This window comes from Tauraco erythrolophus, chromosome 4 (assembly GCF_009769465.1).
Source record: "Tauraco erythrolophus isolate bTauEry1 chromosome 4, bTauEry1.pri, whole genome shotgun sequence".
NCBI lineage: Eukaryota > Metazoa > Chordata > Aves > Musophagiformes > Musophagidae > Tauraco > Tauraco erythrolophus.
The window spans coordinates 85291626-85313604 of NC_141468.1; the positions used below are offsets into that span (position 1 = coordinate 85291626).

Consider the following 21979-nt stretch of genomic DNA (forward strand, 5'->3'; position numbering starts at 1 on the left):
ACGACCTCCCCTTCTCTCTTGGAGTCGTGCAGCTCTCCTCCAGCAAACGCGGCGGGGACGGTATTGGAAAAGCGGCGATAGCTCTCCAGCTGCTCCACCGTGACTTTGGAAACTCGATGTGTAAATTTGTGCTTCAGGCACAGTTGTCATCTCTGAAAATCGAACAAAGGCAAACACAGGTACTAATTTTAGGCAGCCAGGCAACACAGTAGACAGTTGCCTAGGGCAGCAGACTGTTGAATGCAGCAGAATGCCAAGGCTTTATGAAGACACAGGCTTGCTGCCACCGCTCTTTCCTCTAAGAAGGGTGCAGCTGGACCTAAGAAGGCAGCGTTAGACCTTTAATCTGACGGTTGGGATTCATGTCCTGTTTTCAGGCGACAGCTCCCTGTTTGGCCCAGGTGATCCTCAGTGGTCTGGGTGAAAGCACCAGCACTCGGGGTGCAGCGTGGATTCACTGCCACCATTTGAGTGAGCCAGGCCCACTCGAAGGGGTGGGATAGGGCCTTTTCCAGCAGAAGCAAGAGCAACCCTCAGTTTTGGAGGCCTTTCTACTACCCCTTCCTGTAGCAGGAGCGATGTGAGTTGGTATGAGTGGGCTGCTGCAAGGGAGGGACGGTTTGGGATGAAAGTGGAAGTCGCTTGGGTGGTGGGGAGTGGACAGGGGTGATGGCCAGGAGGGGTGGTCTGCCTGGGGTGAGGTTGGGCTCTCCTGGATCTGAGACAAGAGCTAACCCCCACCCAGCCCTGCTTTGGCAAACAGCCTCGCCAAAGCTGTTTGAACCAGCCCTGCAGTTGGACCTAAAAAATAACCCAAGCTTTTTATTGACAAAATCAAAAGCTCACTTCCAAGATTTTGGTGGCCAGAAGGAACAGGTGCGAGGAAAAGGGATAGACAGTGTTCTTTGGACCACTGGCCTTCCACTTCGGTATGGAAATTGCTGGCTGAGGCTAAATCCCTCCACCACCACCTTACCTGCTACTACCACTTTATCTGGAGTCATAAGCACAGCCAGTGAAGAAATTATTTCCAGGACCTTAAAAAGGACTCAGTTCCATAATTCACATCTTAGCTCTTGCCAGCAACAGAGTTTAGGTTGAATTCAGAATTTCAAACCTTTCTTGCTGAAGTGTCTCCTTCAGTTGCTGCCGTTGACAGGATATCGGGTTGGCTGGAAAAGCAATCTTATCCCAGACAGCAATTTTTATGTCTCGTGTTTCTAAAGAAGATCATTGCCTTGCTTGTGCTTGGTGGTGGTCAGGTTGCTCCTAGCAGTATTCACAACACTTCACCATTGTTAATCATCAGCTGCTTTTGAATACTGATACTTAAAATGAGATCTTTAATTAATGCCGTGTGTTTACGGACCAAGTTTCACATGAGCATCTCCCAGGCTTTACCTCCTGGAAAGGTCTTCATTTCCACCACGCCTCAGTGCTGGATGGAGGTGGACCACCAGTGCAGCGCTGCGTGGTGGTACGTCCTTGTTGCCCCGTGGAGCGCTGCAGCTGCGCACGCGCGCTCGGAGAGGCTCACACGAACACGGACACTGACATCACCCGTATTTGTGGAAGTGCCTCATCAGCTGATGCCATCTCACATTCCTGGCTGGGAGAGGCACCGGGGCGGCTTGCCACAGTTTACTCCTTTCAGAAGCTGCGAGGAGACTTGGTGAGGGCAAAGCTTGGAGATACACCTTTGCCATCATGTCATCTATTTACTTGGCACATGCCTTGTGTGTGCCTGTGAGACAGCGAGGGCTTTTTTTTTCTCTTCCCTGCCTTAGTTCTTCTGGCTGTGGTGGGATGGAAAGGTGGGGCGCTCTCTTCTCTGCCAGCAAGAAGGTTTTCTGTATCTGGGGCTGCCTTGGAAATTCTTTAGGTGACATCACACCATGTCTGTGCAGACTCATTGTTTGTCATGGAAAAGCCATTCATCCATACACAACTTCCTTCCTCCCCAGACTCCTGGAGATAAACTTTCCATTCTGTCTATTCCCTATAGAAACAGACCCAAAACATGTATGCGTGGCTACACACACATACACCTCGCCATCCCTCCGTCACGCTCAGGGCTGTGGGAGGGGGAGAAGGGAGGATATAGAAGATGTGAATAAAGTCACCCTGTTTTCTTCAGACATGGATCCTGCTGTGCCCGAGCAGTAAAACTCCCCTCCCACCGAGGTTCTGTGTCACACAAGGCTTTTTTTGTCCTGAGGCTAATTCTGGCACTCGAAGCCTCACATCTGCCTGCCAGGTGAGATGGGCCACCAGCTGCAGGTACAGCACATCTGGACGGGGGAGGCAGCGAAGCGTGCTGCAAACAAACACAGCAAGCCCACCGTGGCGGCTGCGAGGAATTCCATAAAAAGTATACTTCAGTGGTGGGAGCTGCTGAGTCTCGGGCGCTGCTCGGGAAGCAGAGTGAGAGGTTGGGTACTTGTGGGCCTCGGACCATGTACGCCATGGCAGCAAACTGGGAGTTGCTGGACGGGGACCTGTGTGTCCAGCCTGCGTTTAGGAGCTGCCGCCGCAGGGGCAGGGAGATGCCCAGCACGGAGAGGAGGCTGTGCGGGAGACAGGGCGTGGGGGCATCTGTCCATGATGGAGAAGCGGGGACCGTGTGGCGCAGGGTCGGACGGGACAGTGGGAGGCCGTGTAGAGATGGAGGCCACAGCGGCGGTGTCGATGGTGGGATGTGGTGGCTGTTTCCTTGCGGCTTGAGGGAGGCAGGGTGCGAGGAGCGTTTGTTACAAGTAGCTGCCCCGGTCTGGGATGCCTGCGTTTGCTCTCTGCCTGCGTCTGGGAGCGGGGGGGGAAAAAGGGCTGAGGAGTCGCCAGATTGCCCCCACCTTTGAGGTTCCCGGTGAGTCAAGCAGGGAAGGGAGAGGGGTGTTAGGCCAAGAGGAGCCTTTGAAGCTTTCCTCCCGTCGCCCTCCCCTGCCCATAAAGCCATTAGGCGCTGGTGCCAGCCCTATCTGCGCTCGCCGCCGGCAGCGCAGCCCCGCCGAGCCTCGCAGCCCCCTCGCCCGGGGGAGCGGGGCTGGGGTCACGGCGCGGGGCCCTTCTGGAGACCGTACTGGGGAGGGGGCAGCTCGTTCCCGAGCCGGCCCTGCATTACAAAGGCAGCTTTGATGTGCCCCGCCGCCTCCCCGCACACCTGCGCCCGCCACGGCCCGCGGGGGCACCGGCGGACCACGGGCGGGAAGGGGGGGTGATGCATCAAGGGCTGCCAAAGCGGGGGCGGCCCCGACGCCCCTCCTGACGCCCCGAAGGGCGAGGCCAGCCCCACGCTGCCCCCCCCTCCCTTCTCCCGGGCGGGACGGGGAGGCTCCGTCGGTGGCGGCGGAGCCCCGGCAGGGCGGGCCCGTGCCCCGGGGCCGAGGGCGGGCAGGCGGGAGGCAGGACCGCCGCCGGAGCCCCCGGGAGGCGGCGGCCGGGGGAGGGTCCTGCGGGTTGGGAAGGGGCGGCAGCCGCAGCCGGGCTGTGCTCGCCGCGCCCCCCGCCGCCGCACGCAGGCCCCGCTCCAGGGCTTCTCTCCGGTGCTTCTCCGCAGGGCGCCCCGTCCCGGCGGCCGGCTCCGCGGGGGCGGCCCCAGCCCCGCCGCCGCCGCCGCCTGCAGCCCACCATGAGCGGGCCGAGGCTGGCCCTCGCCGCCGCGCTCCTCTGCAGCTGCACCTCGCCGGTGGCCGACGCCAACTCCTGGTGGTGAGTGAGGGCGCGGGGGAGCCGGCGGCGCCTTTGTCCGCCGCCGCGGGCCGGGGACCGGCCGGGGGCGGGCGGCGGAGCGGGAGCGGGGAGGCTGCGCCGCGGTCCCCGCAGGAACTTTCCTGCTTCCCGGACTTCTTTCGCAGCAGCTCGCTTCTTTCCACGTTTCCCCCACCACCACCTCCCGCCGTCCCTGCACAGTTTCTGGGGACGCGGGAAGCAGCCCCCTCTCCTCCGGGAGTTTCTGGACTCCTTTTGTACGGGCTCGCTGAATTTAGGATGTGGGGCAAGCGTAAGGAGAGGATGGGTAAGGTTTCCTACCCGCTGCCAAAAGCCCTGGCAGCAGCTGCGGAGCCCCCTTCCCCTAAAGAGCGGAAAACGGCCGGGCTTGAAGGCAGGCAGCGCTCGCTTTCGTCTTTCGCAGGGAAAGTGCTGAGCTTTCTCTCTGCCCCCTCCCCATCCCGGGTGTCCCCAGTGTTTAAACTCGGGTTACAAACGAGCCGAGTTTCTCCCGCTAGAGCCCTGGGAAAGCCCCGCATCTGGCAGAGCCGTAGGGGGAGGCAGCTGGCATGAGAAACGCGCCCGGGTTTTGGGAGCGGGGCTGGCGGGGAAAGGTGCCGGGCGTTTCGCGGAGGGGGCCTCTCCCTCCAAACTCCCTTTGGATTGTTTTTCTCCTCGTAGGTCTTTGGCCATGAACCCCATCCAGAGGCCTGAGATGTACATCATCGGCGCTCAGCCGGTGTGCAGCCAGCTGCCGGGGCTCTCCCCCGGGCAGCGCAAGCTCTGCCAGCTCTACCAGGAGCACATGGTGTTCATCGGGGAAGGGGCGCGAAGTGCCATCAAGGAGTGCCAGTACCAGTTTCGGCAGCGGCGGTGGAACTGCAGCACGGTGGACAACACCTCCGTCTTTGGGAGGGTCATGAAAATAGGTAGGAGCAGGGCAGGTGCTGGGCACAGGCCGGCTGTCCCTCTGCAGCTTTCTCCCTCTCTTCAAATACACTCGCAGGAGTGATGAGCCCCATTAGCACCGCTCCTAGAGCTGCCTTTAATGAGCTTTTCCATTCCCTGGTGTTGCCTGTGTCTAAGCAGGCAGCCGCACACCTGAGCCACAGCAGGAGTTAGCTGGGAAGCGGGGGGCATGACACCCGTTCTTTGGGGGGGGGGCATGGGAAGGTCAGGAAGAGGGGGGCTGCTTTTGTTTTGTGTGCTTTTTTAAAGGGAGGGAGGGAAGAAGCTGGAGCGGGGAATAATGGATGCACGTTATCATTCTCAGCATCTTGGAGTGCCCTCGGACAGGGAATGCAGCCCTGAGATGTGAGAAATATGGACTCCTCTGGCATGGGATTCCCCCTCCCACCACCACCACCTGCCCCCCTCCTTCTTCCACTTTCTGTGTAAACCTAAGAGATGTTTATAATTCCTGCCCTATTGGCAGGACATTGCTGCACTTGAATTGAGGTGTGACCGAGCTACATTGTCCCAGCTCCTTTTGAAATGCAATCATCTGATGGCAAGGAACTGAGAAATCCGGGCTTGGTTTGATGTGTCCGACAACCAGGACAATAAAGAAAAGGTGTTAAAACCCCCGCTTACACACACACACACTCTCTCTCCAACCCCAGGTTTTGTTCCCACCCACAAAGCTCATCACTTACACTGAAGAATCCAGAACCAGCACTATTTTTTGGTTGTAAGGTCAGGGAAAACACTTGGCAAGGGATGGAAAAAGACCTCCGCCTCCTGTACCCCCAGCATTGCTAACACCTTTTGGGCTTCACTCAAAAAAACACATAGGCAGCAGGACACCAAGAGATGCATCTTTAATACCCTCTGGGGCATCAGGGTGATAGGGCACTGCGGTGACCAAGTCCTGTGATCCCTTCCATTTGATCCTGAAATTCTTGTGTGTCATCCTGGAGGATTTTATGGACTTTTTTACATGTGTTACTTAACCTTTTAGAATCCCTATTTCAGCCCACCAAAGCCATTCTAATTCTTCCCTTCCTACCCAGCTCATACCCCAACAAATCCCCACTCCTCTGGGACGCTCCCTTGGGAAAGGCTGTTTCCTGACACTTACTTTCAGCCTGACACACATCCAAGGCATCTGCACATCATTGATCTCTCACTTTTTGATAGCAAGGGTGGTGGCCAGATGAGGCTGCATGCAATCCCAGACTGTTAAAATGTGTGCTTCGGGATATGAAAACTAAAATTTCATCCACCAAAGGGAAAGGACAGAAAATACACCTCCATCTCTCCCTTCTGGTGTCCTTCCCTCACGTGTGACTTATCCCAAAGAACGGGGTAAGTTTCAGATCCTCAAAGAGATCCTAGTGACTCCACAAGGACACAAGAAAATAGGAATTTCCTCTTCTGGAGCAAACCTCCTCCTCTTTTTCAGTACCTTTCTGCAGCCTCAGGTTGGTCCAATGGGTGTGTCCACACCTGGAGAAAAGAAGTAAGGGTGAAGGATGCAAAGCAGTTGGAGAGGATCAGAGGGTATACAGGAAGAAGGGACTAGAGTGGACAGTGGAAGAGGCAAGATTCCTCCTCTCTAAAATGAATATGATCCTGTTAGTTTAGATTGGGAGTAGATGGGGGTTTTGATGAGGAAAGAGGTGGTGTGGCTATATAATGGGTACGTCCAGTAGTCCTGCCACTCTCGTTTGGTTTGTGTTGGCATGCTTCTGTTTGTTAGGAGCACTGTTGTATCTCTGGTGGGAATCTGCTGATGGTGGTGTCTGTCTGTGGTTCCCTGCTGTTTAAAAACCTCTCCTAACAAAGAGTTTTGAACCCAGCTTCTTTAGACACTCTGGTCGGTTAGAGCATGTTCAGGTGTTCATGCTCCAGCACAAGACAGTGCAAAAGTAAGAAAAATGTCACCGAAAGTGGCCTGGGGTGTTACAAGGTTTGAGATGATTCATCGCTGTTGTCTTAGGTTGGTGATAAACTGCTAGGGGGGGGGATGTTACCTCTATTCTCTTAGCTCTACCTTCCACTTTTATTTTTTCTTACTTTGTAACGAGGCATTCATTGCTCATCACTTCAGCAAGCCTATTTTCCACGCTGGAGAAGACGACAAAGCTTTTCAGTCTCTCAGGTCGTGTCAACTGTAAAGTCATTCTTCCCCGGGTTTGTACTGCGTGCCTGTCTCCTGTTTTCAACTTCTGAGCCCCAGTTCTGGACCAGAGCCCTTTTTCTGTACGCTGTGCCAATAGCAGGAGAAAGGTCTGGAGACCAGAATATCTGCAAGAGCGCAGAGGCATGCCAGAGTGTTGTGGAGAAGGGAGGGGGGAAAAAAAGAGATAAGAAGGACCCAGAAGGTGTGTAGTGTGCCAACAGTCCTCGGCTGCTGACCCACTGATGGCAGGCATGGCATATATTACATGATTTCTTGAGCTGCTCTAGATTGTGAGAGGGGAGGAGGATCTGCCCTGGCCAAATCCAAAGCCTGGGTGATCCTCGGGAGAGCGTGCACTCAGAAACCTGGAAGATTGGTTTCCTTTACCCCTCGCAGAACTTGGCTCAGCTCGGAAACGGGAGACCTGGTTGATCTGTGTTTAATCATTACATCTCCATTTTGTGCATTTCATGGAGGTGAGGCAGTCTGATGATGCAAAGCTTTTGTAGTGGCATCCGTAGGACTGGAGTTGGCTGGGTTTTTGGTTTTTTGTTTGTTTTTTTTTTTCCTAGTGTTTGTGTTGTTGTGAGAATTGCTTTTACATTTTAAATGTGGTTTATTCAATAATGATATCTGGCAATGTACAAAATATCCTGCTGAAGTTTATTCTTGTTCTGTCGGTGCAGATTTTTAGACTGCACGTGTGTGTACGTATATCTCTATACATTACATACGGACACATTCCTTACTTCTGCATTTGTGAGGGAGAGGACAGAGCACCCGAAAAGGTCATGTTAGACTTTCCTTAGGGGAGGAGAGAATATATCTCCTTCAGTGGAATCCTAAATGCAAGGCTGGAGTTTCCAGGTTAGTCCAGTCATTTCTGGAGCCAAAGATCTTAATCTCTTCTGCCTTTTAAAATGCAGAAAGGAGAAAAAAAAAAGTCATAAAAAAGAGAACAAAGAAATATTTTTCCTCGTTTTTCTTCGAGATTGGCAAACTTTACGGAAATATTTTTTTAAAAAATCAATTGAAACTATATCTTTTTATCAAAGAAATTCAAGTGACACTTTTTTGTTATCATTGTGTCAAGCCTCCCCACTGGGGTCCGTTCTCCTGTTTCCTTCTCGAGCAGCTCCAGAAAAGCAAAACGTGGGGACCGACCCCTTGCCTGGGTATTACTCCCACTGGCATCCTTACCGCTGCCCCCCGAAAGCCGCCGCGGCCCCGGGCTGCCCATCCCGCCGCCGGTGGCGGGCGGCCGGCGGGCACAGGAGGGCAGCAGAGCTCCGCGGAGCATCCCACCGGCGGGCACAGCCTCCCGGGGACCGCAGCCCCCGGCTGCCCAGGCGGAGCAGCCCGGGGTGACAAACCCACCGCTCCGGAGAGGGCAGGAGGGGGGTTGGAGCCCGACCGTCTCGGTAACCCCACTTCGCGTTTGCACAAATTTGGAGAACGACATCCGTGTCCTTTGAGGTGACGGCACAGAGGTGCGGAACTGGAGTGATCTTTGAGATGATGAGCGAAAATCCAAATACTTTCCCAAGGCTGGAAGGCGTGGTAAGAGAGCAAACTAGGATGTATAAGCCCACAATTATCATCTACAAATTTGCTTTCTGTTAGCGCTGGGTTTCACCCACGCGTCTGATCCCGCCTCTCAATCCAAATCGCAGTCTTCCAAAACCACGAGCACCGTCGTTTGTTCTGCTTTGTGGGCAGCAAGAGGGGAAAAAAAAAACCCACCCCGTCACTTGCTTCAGCCTCTCCCACCACCATCCTCAGCAGCCTAAACGCCTCATGCAGATCCGGGGGCTGCATGTTGAGCCGTTGCGCTGCTACGCCTTAAACGTGAAGGCGGTTGGAACGTGGGCAGCGGAAGCGTAAATCCAGCCTGTGCTTTCAGCGACAGGGATCTCAACCAAGCTGTGAGGATGCTAAACACCTGGAGTCATGCGGGCTCAAGTGCACAGGCTGTAACCCCGGGAGGTCCTTTCCATGTAGGTAGTTTAATCTCTATAGGTGCAGGGAGTGCTCTACTCAACGGAGCGGTTGGCGTGTGGGCAGGGCTCTCGCTGTACGGGCACAGACTGGCAGGGGCAAAACTGCGCGTTGGATGGTTACCTTCAAACACCCATAACGTGCAGAGCAAACTAGATGAGTAAGAGCCTGATTTTGGTTACTGCAAAATGACCACAGCTCCCTTATGGCCCAGTCTCAGCTGAATTACCTTAAGTAGGAGTCACTCCTCTTGACCTCTTGGATCAGGGAGGTTTGGGGGCATAGTCCTCTCCTTGTGACCTGCTGGAAAGGCCCCCCTTCTGTATTATGTGTCCCGGAGCACTTTATCAGCCTTGTGCTGTACTCTGGAGCAGAAGCCCTTAGTGTACAACTCTCATTACAGGGGTGGGGGAATCACAAATTGTTCTGCAAGGAGGATGCCATTCACAGCCTTGCCTTTGTCTTGGGTCATTACCACTAAGCTGGTGATAAGCTGCTATTAATTACAGATTGTCAGCACATGCAAATTTGAACAAGAGCATATCAAAAGCATCAGCTCAGTCCTGCTGAGGCAGCTGGCACTGAGAGCCTGGTGGGTTGGTGACAAACTGTTCCTGGAGGATCTGCCCTCTCAAGTTATTCAAATTTGCTTGAGAGCATTCGAGGGTCGCCTCTTGCTGGGGTTGGGTGTAAGTAGATCTTCCACGATCAGGTTGCTTATTCCAAAGAAGCTTTTGGCTGTGGTTCTCTTTATCACCTGAAAGTTTGGTGATGCACACAATGACTCCGAAGGTGTCGGTTTCGCTATTTATTACTCCGAGTGGTGACAGTGCGGGTGTGGATTGCCTCCTTCTCATCATCCCCCTCTACTCCCCCCCTTCAGACCCACAGTGCTTGCTGGTGCAGCACACTTGGCCTCATGCAGTGTTCTGGCTGCCTTGGTGCCCTGGTCAAATTGGGGCTGAATTGCTGCCAGGAATACATAGCTGGAGACCAGATCCAGCTCCTCGACTTAGACTCGAAGCTGTATAGAGCGTACGCTCCAAGCAGGGCAGTCTCTAGTAAACCTGCTAATGGAAAGTCTTTTCATTTGCTATTGTCTACATGGGACATTTACTTGTTCCAGCACTGCAGTTCTGTAGGCGTTGGGAGAGCCTCTGCTGTGATGCTTTAAGGTAAAAAATGGGTTTCCTTGAGTTTGTCTCTAAACAATTCTCAGCTAACCACAATAAGATCCATGAACTCCTAAAGAGTGCTTGTCCCAATTAAATAAAAACCGTTCCAGAGTGATAACTGGCTCAACCAGAATGCTTCTTTTGCACAGACCCAACCTCGTTAGCCGTTCTCAGCGATTATTGGCAGACTCAGTGGCTGAGACAGCAGCTGTATTTTCAGCAAGTGAGTAACCCTCTTGCTGCTTGAGAGTTCCCTTCAGGTTAAAATGAGAGGATACAGAAGGGTCACTCTCAGGGGAAGGAGTCTGAGCACTCCCTGCCTGTCGTGTTGTGCAGCAAGGCCTGGAGTTTCCTGGCTCTGGTGACTGGAGCTGTTGAATGAAATGAAAACAAAACTGGGATGCGAAGATGTGTTATGACAGTTCCCCCTCTCCCAGAATGAGGTGGTGCCCTTGTGCTCGACCACCCCGTTCCTTTTTCCCTGTCAACTCTGTGCGCCTTCTCCAAGCACACCGTGTCCTCCTGTTTGCCCATTTGCTTGCTCCTTGCCACGTGTTGCGTTGGCGAAATGAGATCTGTCTCCTGTTGATTTGCTTCTCGTGTGTCTCTTGCAGGTAGCCGAGAAACCGCTTTCACCTACGCCGTGAGTGCTGCCGGGGTGGTGAACGCCATCAGCCGGGCTTGCCGTGAGGGAGAGCTCTCCAGCTGTGGCTGCAGCCGGACCGCCCGGCCCAAGGACTTGCCCCGAGACTGGCTGTGGGGCGGCTGCGGGGATAACGTGGAGTACGGATATCGTTTTGCCAAGGAGTTTGTGGATGCCAAGGAGAGGGAGAAGAACTACGTGAGAGGTTCGGAGGAGCAGGCTCGCATGCTGATGAACTTGCAGAACAACGAGGCTGGTCGCAGGGTAAGATGGATGCTGACCCTTTCTTCTTTCTCACAGGCAGATTCAGAAGGCTTGAGATAGCTAAATACCAAGTTTTCCCTTGAAACGGTGTACAGTCCCATTTTCTGCGTTTTTGTTACAATATTGACGATACTATAGTCCACTTTCAGTGGCAGGCTCCCATTGCCAGCTAGAGCCAGTGAGTTTTGGGGTCTGTTGAGACACTGTATGGCACACGTGCCAACATGTAAGCCTGTTCCAAATAAACTAGGTGCTGTCATGTTTGAAGGTTTACATCTCAGAAACTGGCTTCCCAGAGCTGCCAAAGTGACAGGCTGGTGGTGAAGAGGAGAATCTGTTGGCGTGTGGAGTTCTCTTCTACTGCCATCATTCAGATTTTTGGGAATAGAAGGCCAGAAGCAAACATTGAATCGGGCTACCTGGCTATGTCTGAAATTTATGTGTTGCACAGTTACCTTGGTATTGGGCAAAAGAAATAATTTGCATCTAGGTGACTGACATTTCCTGAGAAGACACACAGTTTTGATCTGGAGACCCCTAGGGATGGAGAATCCATCACTTCTCTTTGTAGTATGCTACCATCATTAATCACCCTGTTTCAACACTGTGCCTCATTATAATCTGAATTTATCTGGCATCAGCTTCCAATCAGTTCTTTTTCTGACTTTTACAGCTAGATCAAAAAGCCCCTTAGTAATCAGAATTTCCTCTGCATAGACTTATTTATCTGCTATAATTATTCAGCACTCTTCCTTGATAAACTAGTTTGAGCACTGAAGACTCTCTCACTTTCAGATGTTCTTATGAGCCATCAAATCATTTTCACGTCACTTTAGTGTGCCCTTTCCAGTTTTCCCGTATCCTTTAAGAAACAGGATACCAAAATGACATGCTGGGTTCTGGTATTGGTCTCACTGATGCTGTAAGTGTAGGTGAAGTTGACCCCTTTGTATGTGTTCAGTGTCTGTAGTTGTTTGCTTTTTACACAATTCCTCTGCCTGTGATTAATAGCCTGGAAGGTGTAGCGTCATTCATACCTGGTACTACTGTGTAATCCTGCCTCTTGCCAAATGCAGAACAGGAATACTCCTTGAACATTTGTGCCTTTTCCACAGGGTGTTTAAAATTTTTATCGTTCTTCCCTAGTAGGGAGCTTTTCTAAGGTTAGTTTTATTTCTAATGCATATTAAAAAAATCCTATTAAGTGTACTTAGCCTTGCTCTTTTTCACATTCTTAGCTAATATCCTTATTTTCCTTATCAATTTTCCGCCCTTTCTTACTTCTCATTGTCACTGAATTATCTTTCCCTTTCCCATATGTCTGTCTTTTCTGCATGTAATTTTCTTTGGCTTCATTTTGTCACCAAAGAAGACTTGCTCTGTATTTTGATTGTGAAATCAGTGTGTCAGGTTGAAGCATTGCAAATACTCCATGCTGCTTTTGCAAAATCAAATTGGGGTAAATCTGCAGTAGGTGGAAAACTGTGGACTTGAAAGCTCTAGATCTCAGTGGGGTTTGGTTTGGGGCTGAGGGTTTGGTGGGTTTTTTTTGCTTGGAAGGGCAGAGGGGTCTGCATTTGCTTAGAAATGGGGAGGCATTCCTCCACGGAGTAGAGGCCTGGAAGTGACGTTTTTCTCTGCGTTACTTGCTTTGAACATGTTACATGTCTGGAGTCATGAACTTGGATTACTACAAATAATGCCCTGTCTAAAATAGGGGGTGAATATGTTATGAGATTTTTTAACAGCCAGCCCTATTGCCTTGAGAGATCCAGAGACAGTCAGAAGGTACTTGCTCTGTAGCGTGGGTAAAACACTACCCCCATCTTGTTATTCTTGTTATAGGGGCAAGAATCCAACTGAGCTGTCATTTCAGATGATGATACAGTTTGAGATGGAAGAAAGCTTTGTCCTGCTTTAAGGATAGAGCTAAAACCAGTTCTGCCTTGCCTTTACTGCAGTGCAGAAAGCTGTTTAAATTGTCCTTGGAATGCTACAGTGCCTGTGCTTCTTTGGACTTCATAGCCAAGCTCTCAAGGTGATTTCTGTCTCCAGTTAACCCAGGACCTGCACAAAAGCTTTCCAAAAGGCCCAGCAAAAGACAACATTATTTCAAGCTTGGTTTTTGTAGACTCTGTAGAACAGATGGCCATAGAAAATAACCTTAGATTAAATGAACACGAGTCATTTTAGATTAAATTAAATGGAAGTATAAACTAGTGTGTAATTAAGCCTGTGGATTTCAAAGAACAAACTCTGATAAACTGAAAGAGCTGGTTCGTAAACTCAGCCGAGGAACTTGATGTGGAGGAGGTCTGGAACTTTTTCAAGTCAAAGATGCTAAAGCCATTACAATTCTGCATGCCAAGCAAGAGGAGAAAGCTTGTAGGAAGAATATCCAGACCTCACTGAATGAATAACTACCACAGAGAAATTGTTAGGAACAGACTGAGAGCCTACTAAGAATGGAAAAAAAAAGAACTGATAGCAAATAAATAACAAAAAGCTTTGTCGTAGAGGTCAAGAAGTGTAAAGATGAAGTGAGAACAGTAAAAAGTCGTGCTGAGTCAGACCTTGCAAAGGGTAGTAAAATAAACAATGAAAGTTTCTTAAACTTTGTGAATTGGAGGAGATTGGAGGAAAGGAGGCTGCTAGTCAATGGAGGTGGGGCTGAGTCTAAAGACAGAGGAATTTTTGTTCCCAAAGCAAAAGAGTGCTTTACCTGGGGCTTCGAGTCAGACTCGGGGACATGGCTTGTGGGGAGAGGCACTGTATGTCTGCTGCACAACGGAGATGTCTTTTTCTGTCCTCAACATCAGGAAAGGAGATGAATATGAAAGGACCTGGAGATGAGACCTGGGACAGCTCTGAGAGATGGCATTGCTAGGGGTTCCAGGGTTGTCTGGTCAGGATGGTATTTGGCCAGTGCAGCCTTTCCTCTTGGCTCTCAGACATATATTAGCATGGGATCAAAGGAGAAAGGCTGGAAATTGAAATTATTGCCACCAAGGTGGACACAAAACTTGGGTAGCATACAGCTCTGAAGTCACAGGGAGTGCCCACTTTCTTTCCTGGCACTCTGAAAGAGCTGGTGCCCGGCAGCACAGGCAGCGTGAACTCGTCAGCGTTTACAGGAGGACCTGGGGGAAAGGATATCTCAGAGGAAGAGGCAAAATGGGAGATAATTTGAGAATAATTTCTGAAAATTGATCACACAATCATTTGGAACATCACTAATTTCCCAAAAAGCAAAATAAATCTGATAGGTTTAATTTATCAGAACTTCTGTGAGACATTTAATGTACTTCCCACATGGGAAACACTTAGTTAAATTGGGAAAGATAAGGAAAAAATGCAGCAGCTATGAGGTGGACAAGAAACTGGTTCAAGGAATGATGTCAGGAAGTTGTGTTAAAGGACATATCTTGATCTTAATTAACAGAGTTCTTCAACGACTTGACTCAGGGTCAACACTTAGTAATTTTGTTTCTCAGCCTCAGCACAAGGATTAGGAATGGGCTGATGAAATATGCTGATGATGCAAAGGTGGCAGGTGTTAGGAATGCAGAGGAGAATCCAAATTTTGTACGGCAGCTAATGACATCCAGTGAAACAACATTAAGACCATCATTTGAGGTCTTGTGTGAAAAACATTTTTAGTCATTAGGAAGTGAGTAGAAAAGAATTGTTCACAGCAGTCAGCTGCAGATGGCTGCAGATGTAATGTGGCTCGGAAGGTGGTAAATATCCTATAATGTACGAGGGAAAGTCTTTTCATAAAACATGGGGGAATACCAGTGCCATTGTGTTAAGCTCTCGTGAGGCCCCAAAATATTGTATGTTCTCATATTCCCAAGCAAAATGACCTCCGACTAGAAAAGGCTTGTTATTTCTGACCCAAGGGATAGGAATCTTTTCATAAGAAAGCGGGGTAGAAGAGCTTGCCATGTTTAGCCTTGCAAAGTGAAAGCTGAGAGAGGATATGACTGGTGTCTCTGTTAGTGGGAGAAATAATAGGGAAGGAAAAGTACTTTTTAAGCAAAAGGCAATTTGGCACAATAGCAAATGGGCATAAAGTGCGTACGTTTAGGCTGGAAATTAGAAAAAGATATTTTATCATCGGAATAGTGATCAGAATAATGGTGGCTGAAAACCTAATTACTTTTAAAAGGGCACTCTATACATTTGAGGAAAATATTATTTGAAGTTGTGCCTGCAATAGCAAGAGATCATACTTAATAACTGAGGAGGTCCCCTCTAGTCCTGCATTCCTAAACTTCTGAGATTCTGGTTTTGGAAGGAGGAAGGCGCATGTGTAACTCCATACTCCCAAAAGTTGGTGCTGAAAGGAAGGAGTACTGGAGACAGGGCAGTGAGCACCCCTAAGTGACCACCCAGTGCCATCCCACGTACAGCCTCGCCCCACTTTCCCAGCCAGTGCTTCAGTTGATGTCTTCTGATTTCTACGCAGACTTTCGGCGTGTCCTCTCACTCGGTTTCCTGTGGCTGAGAAAGTTCTCCTTGAACCCTGAGGAGCTCTGGTGGCAGGAGAGAAGATTGTCCCTGCTTTCTGTGGTTCTCAGAAGGAGCTGAGAGGGACAGGAGGGGACCAGAGGTCTTTTATCTTTCAGGCAGTGCTGACCCCATCACCCTTGCACTCTACGTCGGAGTCCTTGTGGTGTGGCTCCTGGCTTTATTGCCCTTGTTTGTTTGTCTTGGGCCATTATCTCAATACGTCCTTTCCTTCCATCTGTCTTTTTCTTCCGGTTGGTCTCCATTACCCTCTCTTATTTCCCCCCATTCCTTATCTCTCGCCCTGTCTGATGGACTGTGGCAGCCAGTCCTTTGGTGCTGTTTACCCAGTCGGCATATGGCAGGCCTCAGTCATCAGTCACTCAAGCCAGTGCCAGAAGAGCCTGGAAGGGGGTCTGGCTAATTGACCACGTAGGAATTCCCCAATAATTCTCTTCCTGTTGCCATTCTTGCAAGAAAAGAATTGGAAGAGAACTTGGGCTTATGGGAAGGGGCTTTAAGCCTTTCCATCAGAGGCATTTTCAACCCGTTTAAGTGGCACGGCTATCGATCAGACCGTGCCCTCAGAACTGCATGTGGGGTCTGTTATTCTTTACCTTGACCTGAGCCCGGTCAGAGAGGAATTCTCCAATTTCCTCTGCTTTCTCCCCATCCGGGCAGCAAAGGGGGAGAGTGAGAGAGCCGTTTAGCGGCTGAAGCTCTGGTTACCTCCACGGGACATTGATAGTGGGAGCTGCAGGGGGCTGAGTGGTGTCATGCTCACCTGTGATAACTGGTAGCGTTCGTGTTCCCCAGAACAGCTACTACCCACATGGGCCAGATGTTTTGAGCATCAGTTGCTTAAAGCCAAGTCGGAGTGAACTCAGTCCCATGACATTAACTGAGAGGGATCGAGTTGCAGTGTTTTTCTAAAGGAACAAAGCCCAGGATTAGGAAGAATCATAATACTTTATAAAAACACATGCAAGGGCAAGGGAGGCATGAGTGGCCTGGGATTTGACAGAACCATAACCAAAAAGTGCTAACGCAAGCTTATAACGAGCAGGCTGGCAATGCAGTGAGGATATAGTAAGTGTCTGGGGCTCGGGAAATTCAGCTGTAGCTCTGCCTGGTTATAGTACAGCAGGAATCCTGAAGTAACGGTGTGGTTGGTCCTCTGCAGTTGTAGTTCGATCCAAGACAAGTGCTTAACTCCCAGCCTGTAGCCGTTACATTGCGCCGTGAGGGATTGCCTCCGTAAATTGAGCTCCGAGGAGCAGAACTAAAGCTTCTCTGTTTTAAGGACTCACTCCATTGACTTTCTTGGGAGCTGCCTCAGCCTCCATGTGATTTAACCATTAAGGCAAATTGAATCTTCACTAGCTGTCAAAAAACTAGACGTTAGTTAGACCGGGAGCAAGCAGTTGTTGTAGAACTCTGACCTCTCGCTGCTGGTCCAGAACGTGGTTGCAGGCAGAAGGTTTTTGCTTGCAGTGTGCTCAATTGCCTTAATCACCTACTCCTTGGCAAGGGAATGCGGAGAGCTGGGGAGCTTTCTTCTGTGTCGGTGAGTGAGGCGGAAAAGCAACCTCAGAGTTTGGCTGCTTTCTTCGTCAGAAAACCTGGCTGGAAGATATATTGCCGCCTCCTTCAGAACGTCCTAGTTTTTTCTCGCGTTCCTTGATCTCCTCCACCAGACACAGAGCTGGTGGTTATTTTGCAGCTGATGCCAAGCAGCTCTGCTTGGCACGTGGGATCTGGCAGGTGGGAGCCTGACGGGGAGAGCGTGAGGAGCAAGGGCTGGGGAGGGGTAAGCTGCTGTAGCACGGCGTAGCTCTGATGGCGTGGGGATGCCAGCTCTTCGCTTCGCAAACTCTTGTCACCGCCTGCGAGTGCTGGCGGGGTCTCACGGAACATGTGTTGGGTGTTCATCTTTCACACCACCACCCCTGCCTGCTCCTCTCTGGAAAGCGGTGCCACCCCTGACACTGCCACCCCTGAACGAGCTCCTCTCAGCCAGAGATGGAGGGAAAGGGTGTGGGTCCATGGATTTATTTCCAGAGGATGCAGATGGGGCTGTACGATGAGAGCGTCAGTTCCTGGTGTGGGTGGTAGGAAATGGGGGGAGTTCCCGGGTGTTCTCTTTTCGCAGCTCTGGAGGAAAAACATGCAATACCACAGCGGTCCGTGAGACTGGGGGAGTTTCCAGAGTCCGCGCGGATGGGACCCTTTCCCTTCTTCTTTCCCGCTCTTGACCCAGCTGTCAAGTCAGAAATCCACCAGGGGAAAAGAAGGTGGGGTGGGAAGTCATGTTTGGAGGTGATGTGACCAGAAACAGAAATATTTCGGGAACAGGAACGCAGCAGTCACAACAGGAGGAAGAGGAGGCTTTTGTCTCTCCCGTAGGGCAAAGCAGCAGAAACTGGGGGAATAATCAAAGCAGTTACGAAAACGTGAGGAATTGATTGCGTTTCTTTTCTCACAGGCCGTGTACAAGCTGGCGGACGTGGCCTGCAAGTGCCACGGCGTGTCGGGCTCCTGCAGCCTCAAGACGTGCTGGCTGCAGCTGGCCGACTTCCGCAAGGTGGGCGACCTGCTGAAGGAGAAGTACGACAGCGCCGCTGCCATGAGGATCAGCCGCAAGGGCAAGCTGGAGCTGGTCAACAACCGTTTCAACATGCCAACGCAAGAGGACCTGGTCTACGTCGACCCCAGCCCGGACTATTGCCTGCGCAACGAGACCACTGGCTCCCTGGGCACCCAGGGCCGACTGTGCAACAAGACCTCGGAGGGCATGGATGGGTGCGAGCTGATGTGCTGCGGACGGGGTTACGACCAGTTCAAGAGCGTCCAGGTGGAGCGTTGCCACTGCAAGTTCCATTGGTGCTGTTACGTCAAGTGTAAAAAGTGCACAGAGATCGTCGACCAGTACGTCTGTAAATGAAAAGAGCCACCAAAGCAACAAATCTATATTATATAAATCTATATAAATATATTTTATATTTGTATAAATAAACAGATGATGATAATAATTAAAGAAGCTTATTTAAGAGACATTTTCGTTTTGAAATTTCCCCCGTCAGGCCGGCTGGTTTACCATTCCTTCAGTTCTGCCGGGGAGTTGGTCTTTGGGCGCATCTCCCCTCGGATGTGTGAGTCAGGGTGGGCAGGCTGAGGAGGTGCTGACAAAGTGAACTCCCCCCTGCGCACAAGCACATATTATTTCGTGACAGAAGCCAAAGCCGGCGAAGGAGGAGAGTGGCTTCCCTCTGCTCTCTCACCAGTAAATCTCAGAATTTTGCATAGCTATTCCACATCTGACATTACAGCCAGATGTGAGTGTGTCCTGGTTATCTTGAGTTTCCAACCTTGCCACCCCACTAAACCCTTTGGAACCAATTCTTGGTCGCTCTGAAGGGCTTTGTCACTTTAGAGGCAAGGTTAGCCAAGGCTTCTCTACAAGAGTACGGCTTCAAATTCTGAGTGGTGTGAACCGTTCCTGGATGCTGCACTGACCACAATGTGGTGGAGGAAGGTTTACAACCTGCTGTGGTGAGGAAGGAAGGTGTGACCTGTGGCTGACCAGTGCACGGCCTGGGAGTGCCCATGAAGTCAGCACCTAGCTCTTCCGTACCACCTAGGCCAAGGGGAAGGCTGTCCAGCTCAGACTACGTGGCTACGTGCATGAGGGAGACTTTTTTTTCCCCCTTTCCTTTTAATCCCATGCTGAAACTTCATTTGTCAATGTGGAGGAGAAGCTGCCAGTGCCCAGGGATGTTTGCAGAGGCAACACACTTCATGTTCTGTCCGTAGAAAGAAGTGTTGCCAGCACACACGTGCCCGTGACGGCACGAGCACTCCTCACGCTGCTGCCAGTTTTCCTCTTTGAAGCGGGTACAGGTGGTCGCCTCTATTAAACCCTCCTCACCACCATCCCAGATGTATAGCTTGTCTTTAACATTAAACACCCCTCCAGAAGATTTCTTTCCCTCTGTTGCTTGGGTGTACGTGTGGTTTCGGTTTATTCTTTCGGTGGGGTGTCTTCTATTTTGCTGCTCTGTGTTTGAGAGTCCAGGGGCCGTGCCCTTCCCTGGCATAAGCTAACCACGTTTGCTCCCAGAACGTGGGTGGATGTTCACCGAGGGAAGTGTTTTCTGTGTTTTCCATTGGTAATAAAAGAGTATAATAAAATCGTACTAGGGCAGAAGGCATTACCAAAGTCTACTAATCGGTCTTACCATGTTGGAATTTCAGTAGAATCCGATTCATAAAGCGGGGAACAAATGCTCTTTCTAGCACAAGATGTTTCCTGTGCCTCTCAGCATCTGCAGAGTTCATTTCCAGTCAGAACAATCAAGAGAAGCCAGTCCCCAAAATACAAGAGTTTGCTAATATACATCTTTGTTACCAGCATTCCAAGAATGTTGTGTTTTCTTTTTCCTGTAAATTTTAAAATGCACAAAATATTCCAATAAGCAAAGAACCGGTCGCGAAGATTATTATTTTTATATTAAACCTCTGTTTCTTATAAAGCATTGCAGTTTTACAGATTCCACCATTTCAACCACCAGAGAAGAATTTATATGTACCTCTCATACTTCGAATATTTGAGGACTGCAGAAAAGCGCAAGGAAGAAAAATTATGTTTAATAATTAGGAGCTGTTGTTTTTTTAAACCGATGTGTCCAGTTTTTATTTTATTTTTTTTAATCCAACAGGCAATATATTTGCTGGCATCCCAGAATGCAGTTTCTTGGAATATAAACAGTGGCCTAGATTTATTTTATTATATAAAATCCAAAGCCAGTGGTATTGTAATTCAAAGTAACGGAAATAGTTTTCCATGCATGGAAAAAATGTGAGTGCAACGGCCTGATCCAACTCCCATTAAACCTCAGTGGGAGCTGGACTGAGCCCAAGATCGGATCAAATGTGTGAGCTATTCACTCCTGGGATACTGTATGTTTCTAGCACAGTAATAAAACTTATTCTACCTTGGATACATCTAAAAAAGACCTTTCCTCCCACCACTCTCACCTCATGTTCTCGTCCATCCTTATTGCATCAGTACTTAAAGGTGTCAGCTATCTGTATATGACACCCCCAGGCATTGTTAAGGTGTCTAATAATTCCAAATGATTTCATCTGGCCTTCCCGATAAAGACCACACATCTAAGGGAGTCGCAACTCTCCTTGCCGTTTGGCACCACAATTAATTTTGCGAGTGTAAACAACTTTGGGAGTGGAAAAGTTGGCATTGTTAGGGCCCAATTCATCTGAGCGTCCCTGGATATATCCTTCTTTTTCCACCTAAAATTTTGTCTGGATGGAAAAAAGATGATTTTTGGCCTTTTGTCCCAGTACTCTGGACCTCTGGCAGCCTGGTTGAAGCCAACAGTTCCTATTGGACTGGGACCATATAGTGATAGGAGAGAAGTGACCGCTGGATTTCTCCCCTCCCCACCCTGTTAGGGTTTTTTTATTTTTTTTTCACAAGACCTAGGTTTGAGTCTTCTTGACTTTCTGGGAGTTTTGTATCCAAAAAGTTGATCCTGCTAAACTCTAGCTTAAAACTTAATTTCTGTGGCGCCCACACATAAAAGAACCTCCTTAGGGTGGTGGAAGTATAAAATAAGAGCTCAGCCAGTTTGGTTTGATGCAAAGCCAAAGAAAGTCAAACAGAAAGCCGTGGCAGAGCTGCTGCTTTACCATGAAAGTTAAAAAGTCATGGATTTTAAGTCGTGCCTCCTTAGATGTGCAAAGTGGTGGAGGGATGTGGGGGTGGGGAGCTCAGCTTGATTCTGAACTCTGCCAATTATCTGCTTTGTAATCTTCAACAAGTTCCTTCATTTCTTGGCATTTTTAGCCTGCAGCCTCCTCCTGGATAAAACGAGGAGTGGAATACCTCCTTTTTCTGTAAGGCTTTTTGAGGAATATGTCTTGAAAAAAAGGTAATTGAAGGCCTACCCTGTACGCTCATTAACTCTGGGAGGCAGACAGCTGTACCCCCATTGTGTGGGGACACGCTCGATTCGGGACAAAGCAGCTCAGCAGCACCTCGGAGGCTCAGATCCTCAGAAGTGGTCGCTGAGGGGCTCAGCGGGAGCCTCCGAGGGTCCGTCGCAGCTCTGGCACGATGCTGGAGAGAAGACAAAAGAGAGGTGAACTCGGGGCTTGTTTGTTTATGGATGTTGAATATCTGGTAGCAAGAGCGAGGCTCAGGGAGGTTAGCCTGGTTTCCGAATCAAATACCTGCCTGCTTAAATTCTTTTTTGCAGTTCCATATGGATAAGATATTCACCCAATATGGAATTATATAGTGAGTGCTGGTAACCAGCTGCCACATTCCAACCCTGAAGTCACTGCACTTGAAGGCTGATAGAAATGACCACCCATAAGCCAGGTAAAACAAAAATATTTTGAAGTTAAAGGCACTATGCAAATATATGGTTATTGCAAGTCAGTGAACATCAGGTCCTAAACGGAGCAGAACAGGATGCAAATCTGTCATCATTTTCCAACTGGCTGGTAATACAGAAGTTATAACGTGAATGA

General features: G+C 49.8%; 1 protein-coding gene across 2 annotated transcripts; it reads left to right on the forward strand.

The window, feature by feature from the left end:
• Positions 1–3134: 3134 nt before the first annotated feature.
• WNT5B (Wnt family member 5B) lies at positions 3135–18368 on the forward strand. Of its 2 annotated transcripts, XM_086610623.1 has the most exons (6): positions 3135–3184; positions 3239–3294; positions 3531–3708; positions 4390–4637; positions 10620–10912; positions 17910–18368. In XM_086610623.1, exons 1-6 carry the CDS (start codon positions 3135–3137, stop codon positions 18366–18368), a joined length of 1284 nt encoding a protein of 427 aa, XP_086466749.1. The 2 variants fall into 2 exon arrangements, with proteins under 2 accessions (XP_086466749.1, XP_086466748.1); XM_086610622.1 differs by lacking the exons at positions 3135–3184; positions 3239–3294 and having other exon boundaries at positions 3614–3708.
• The last annotated feature ends 3611 nt before the right edge of the window (positions 18369–21979 follow it).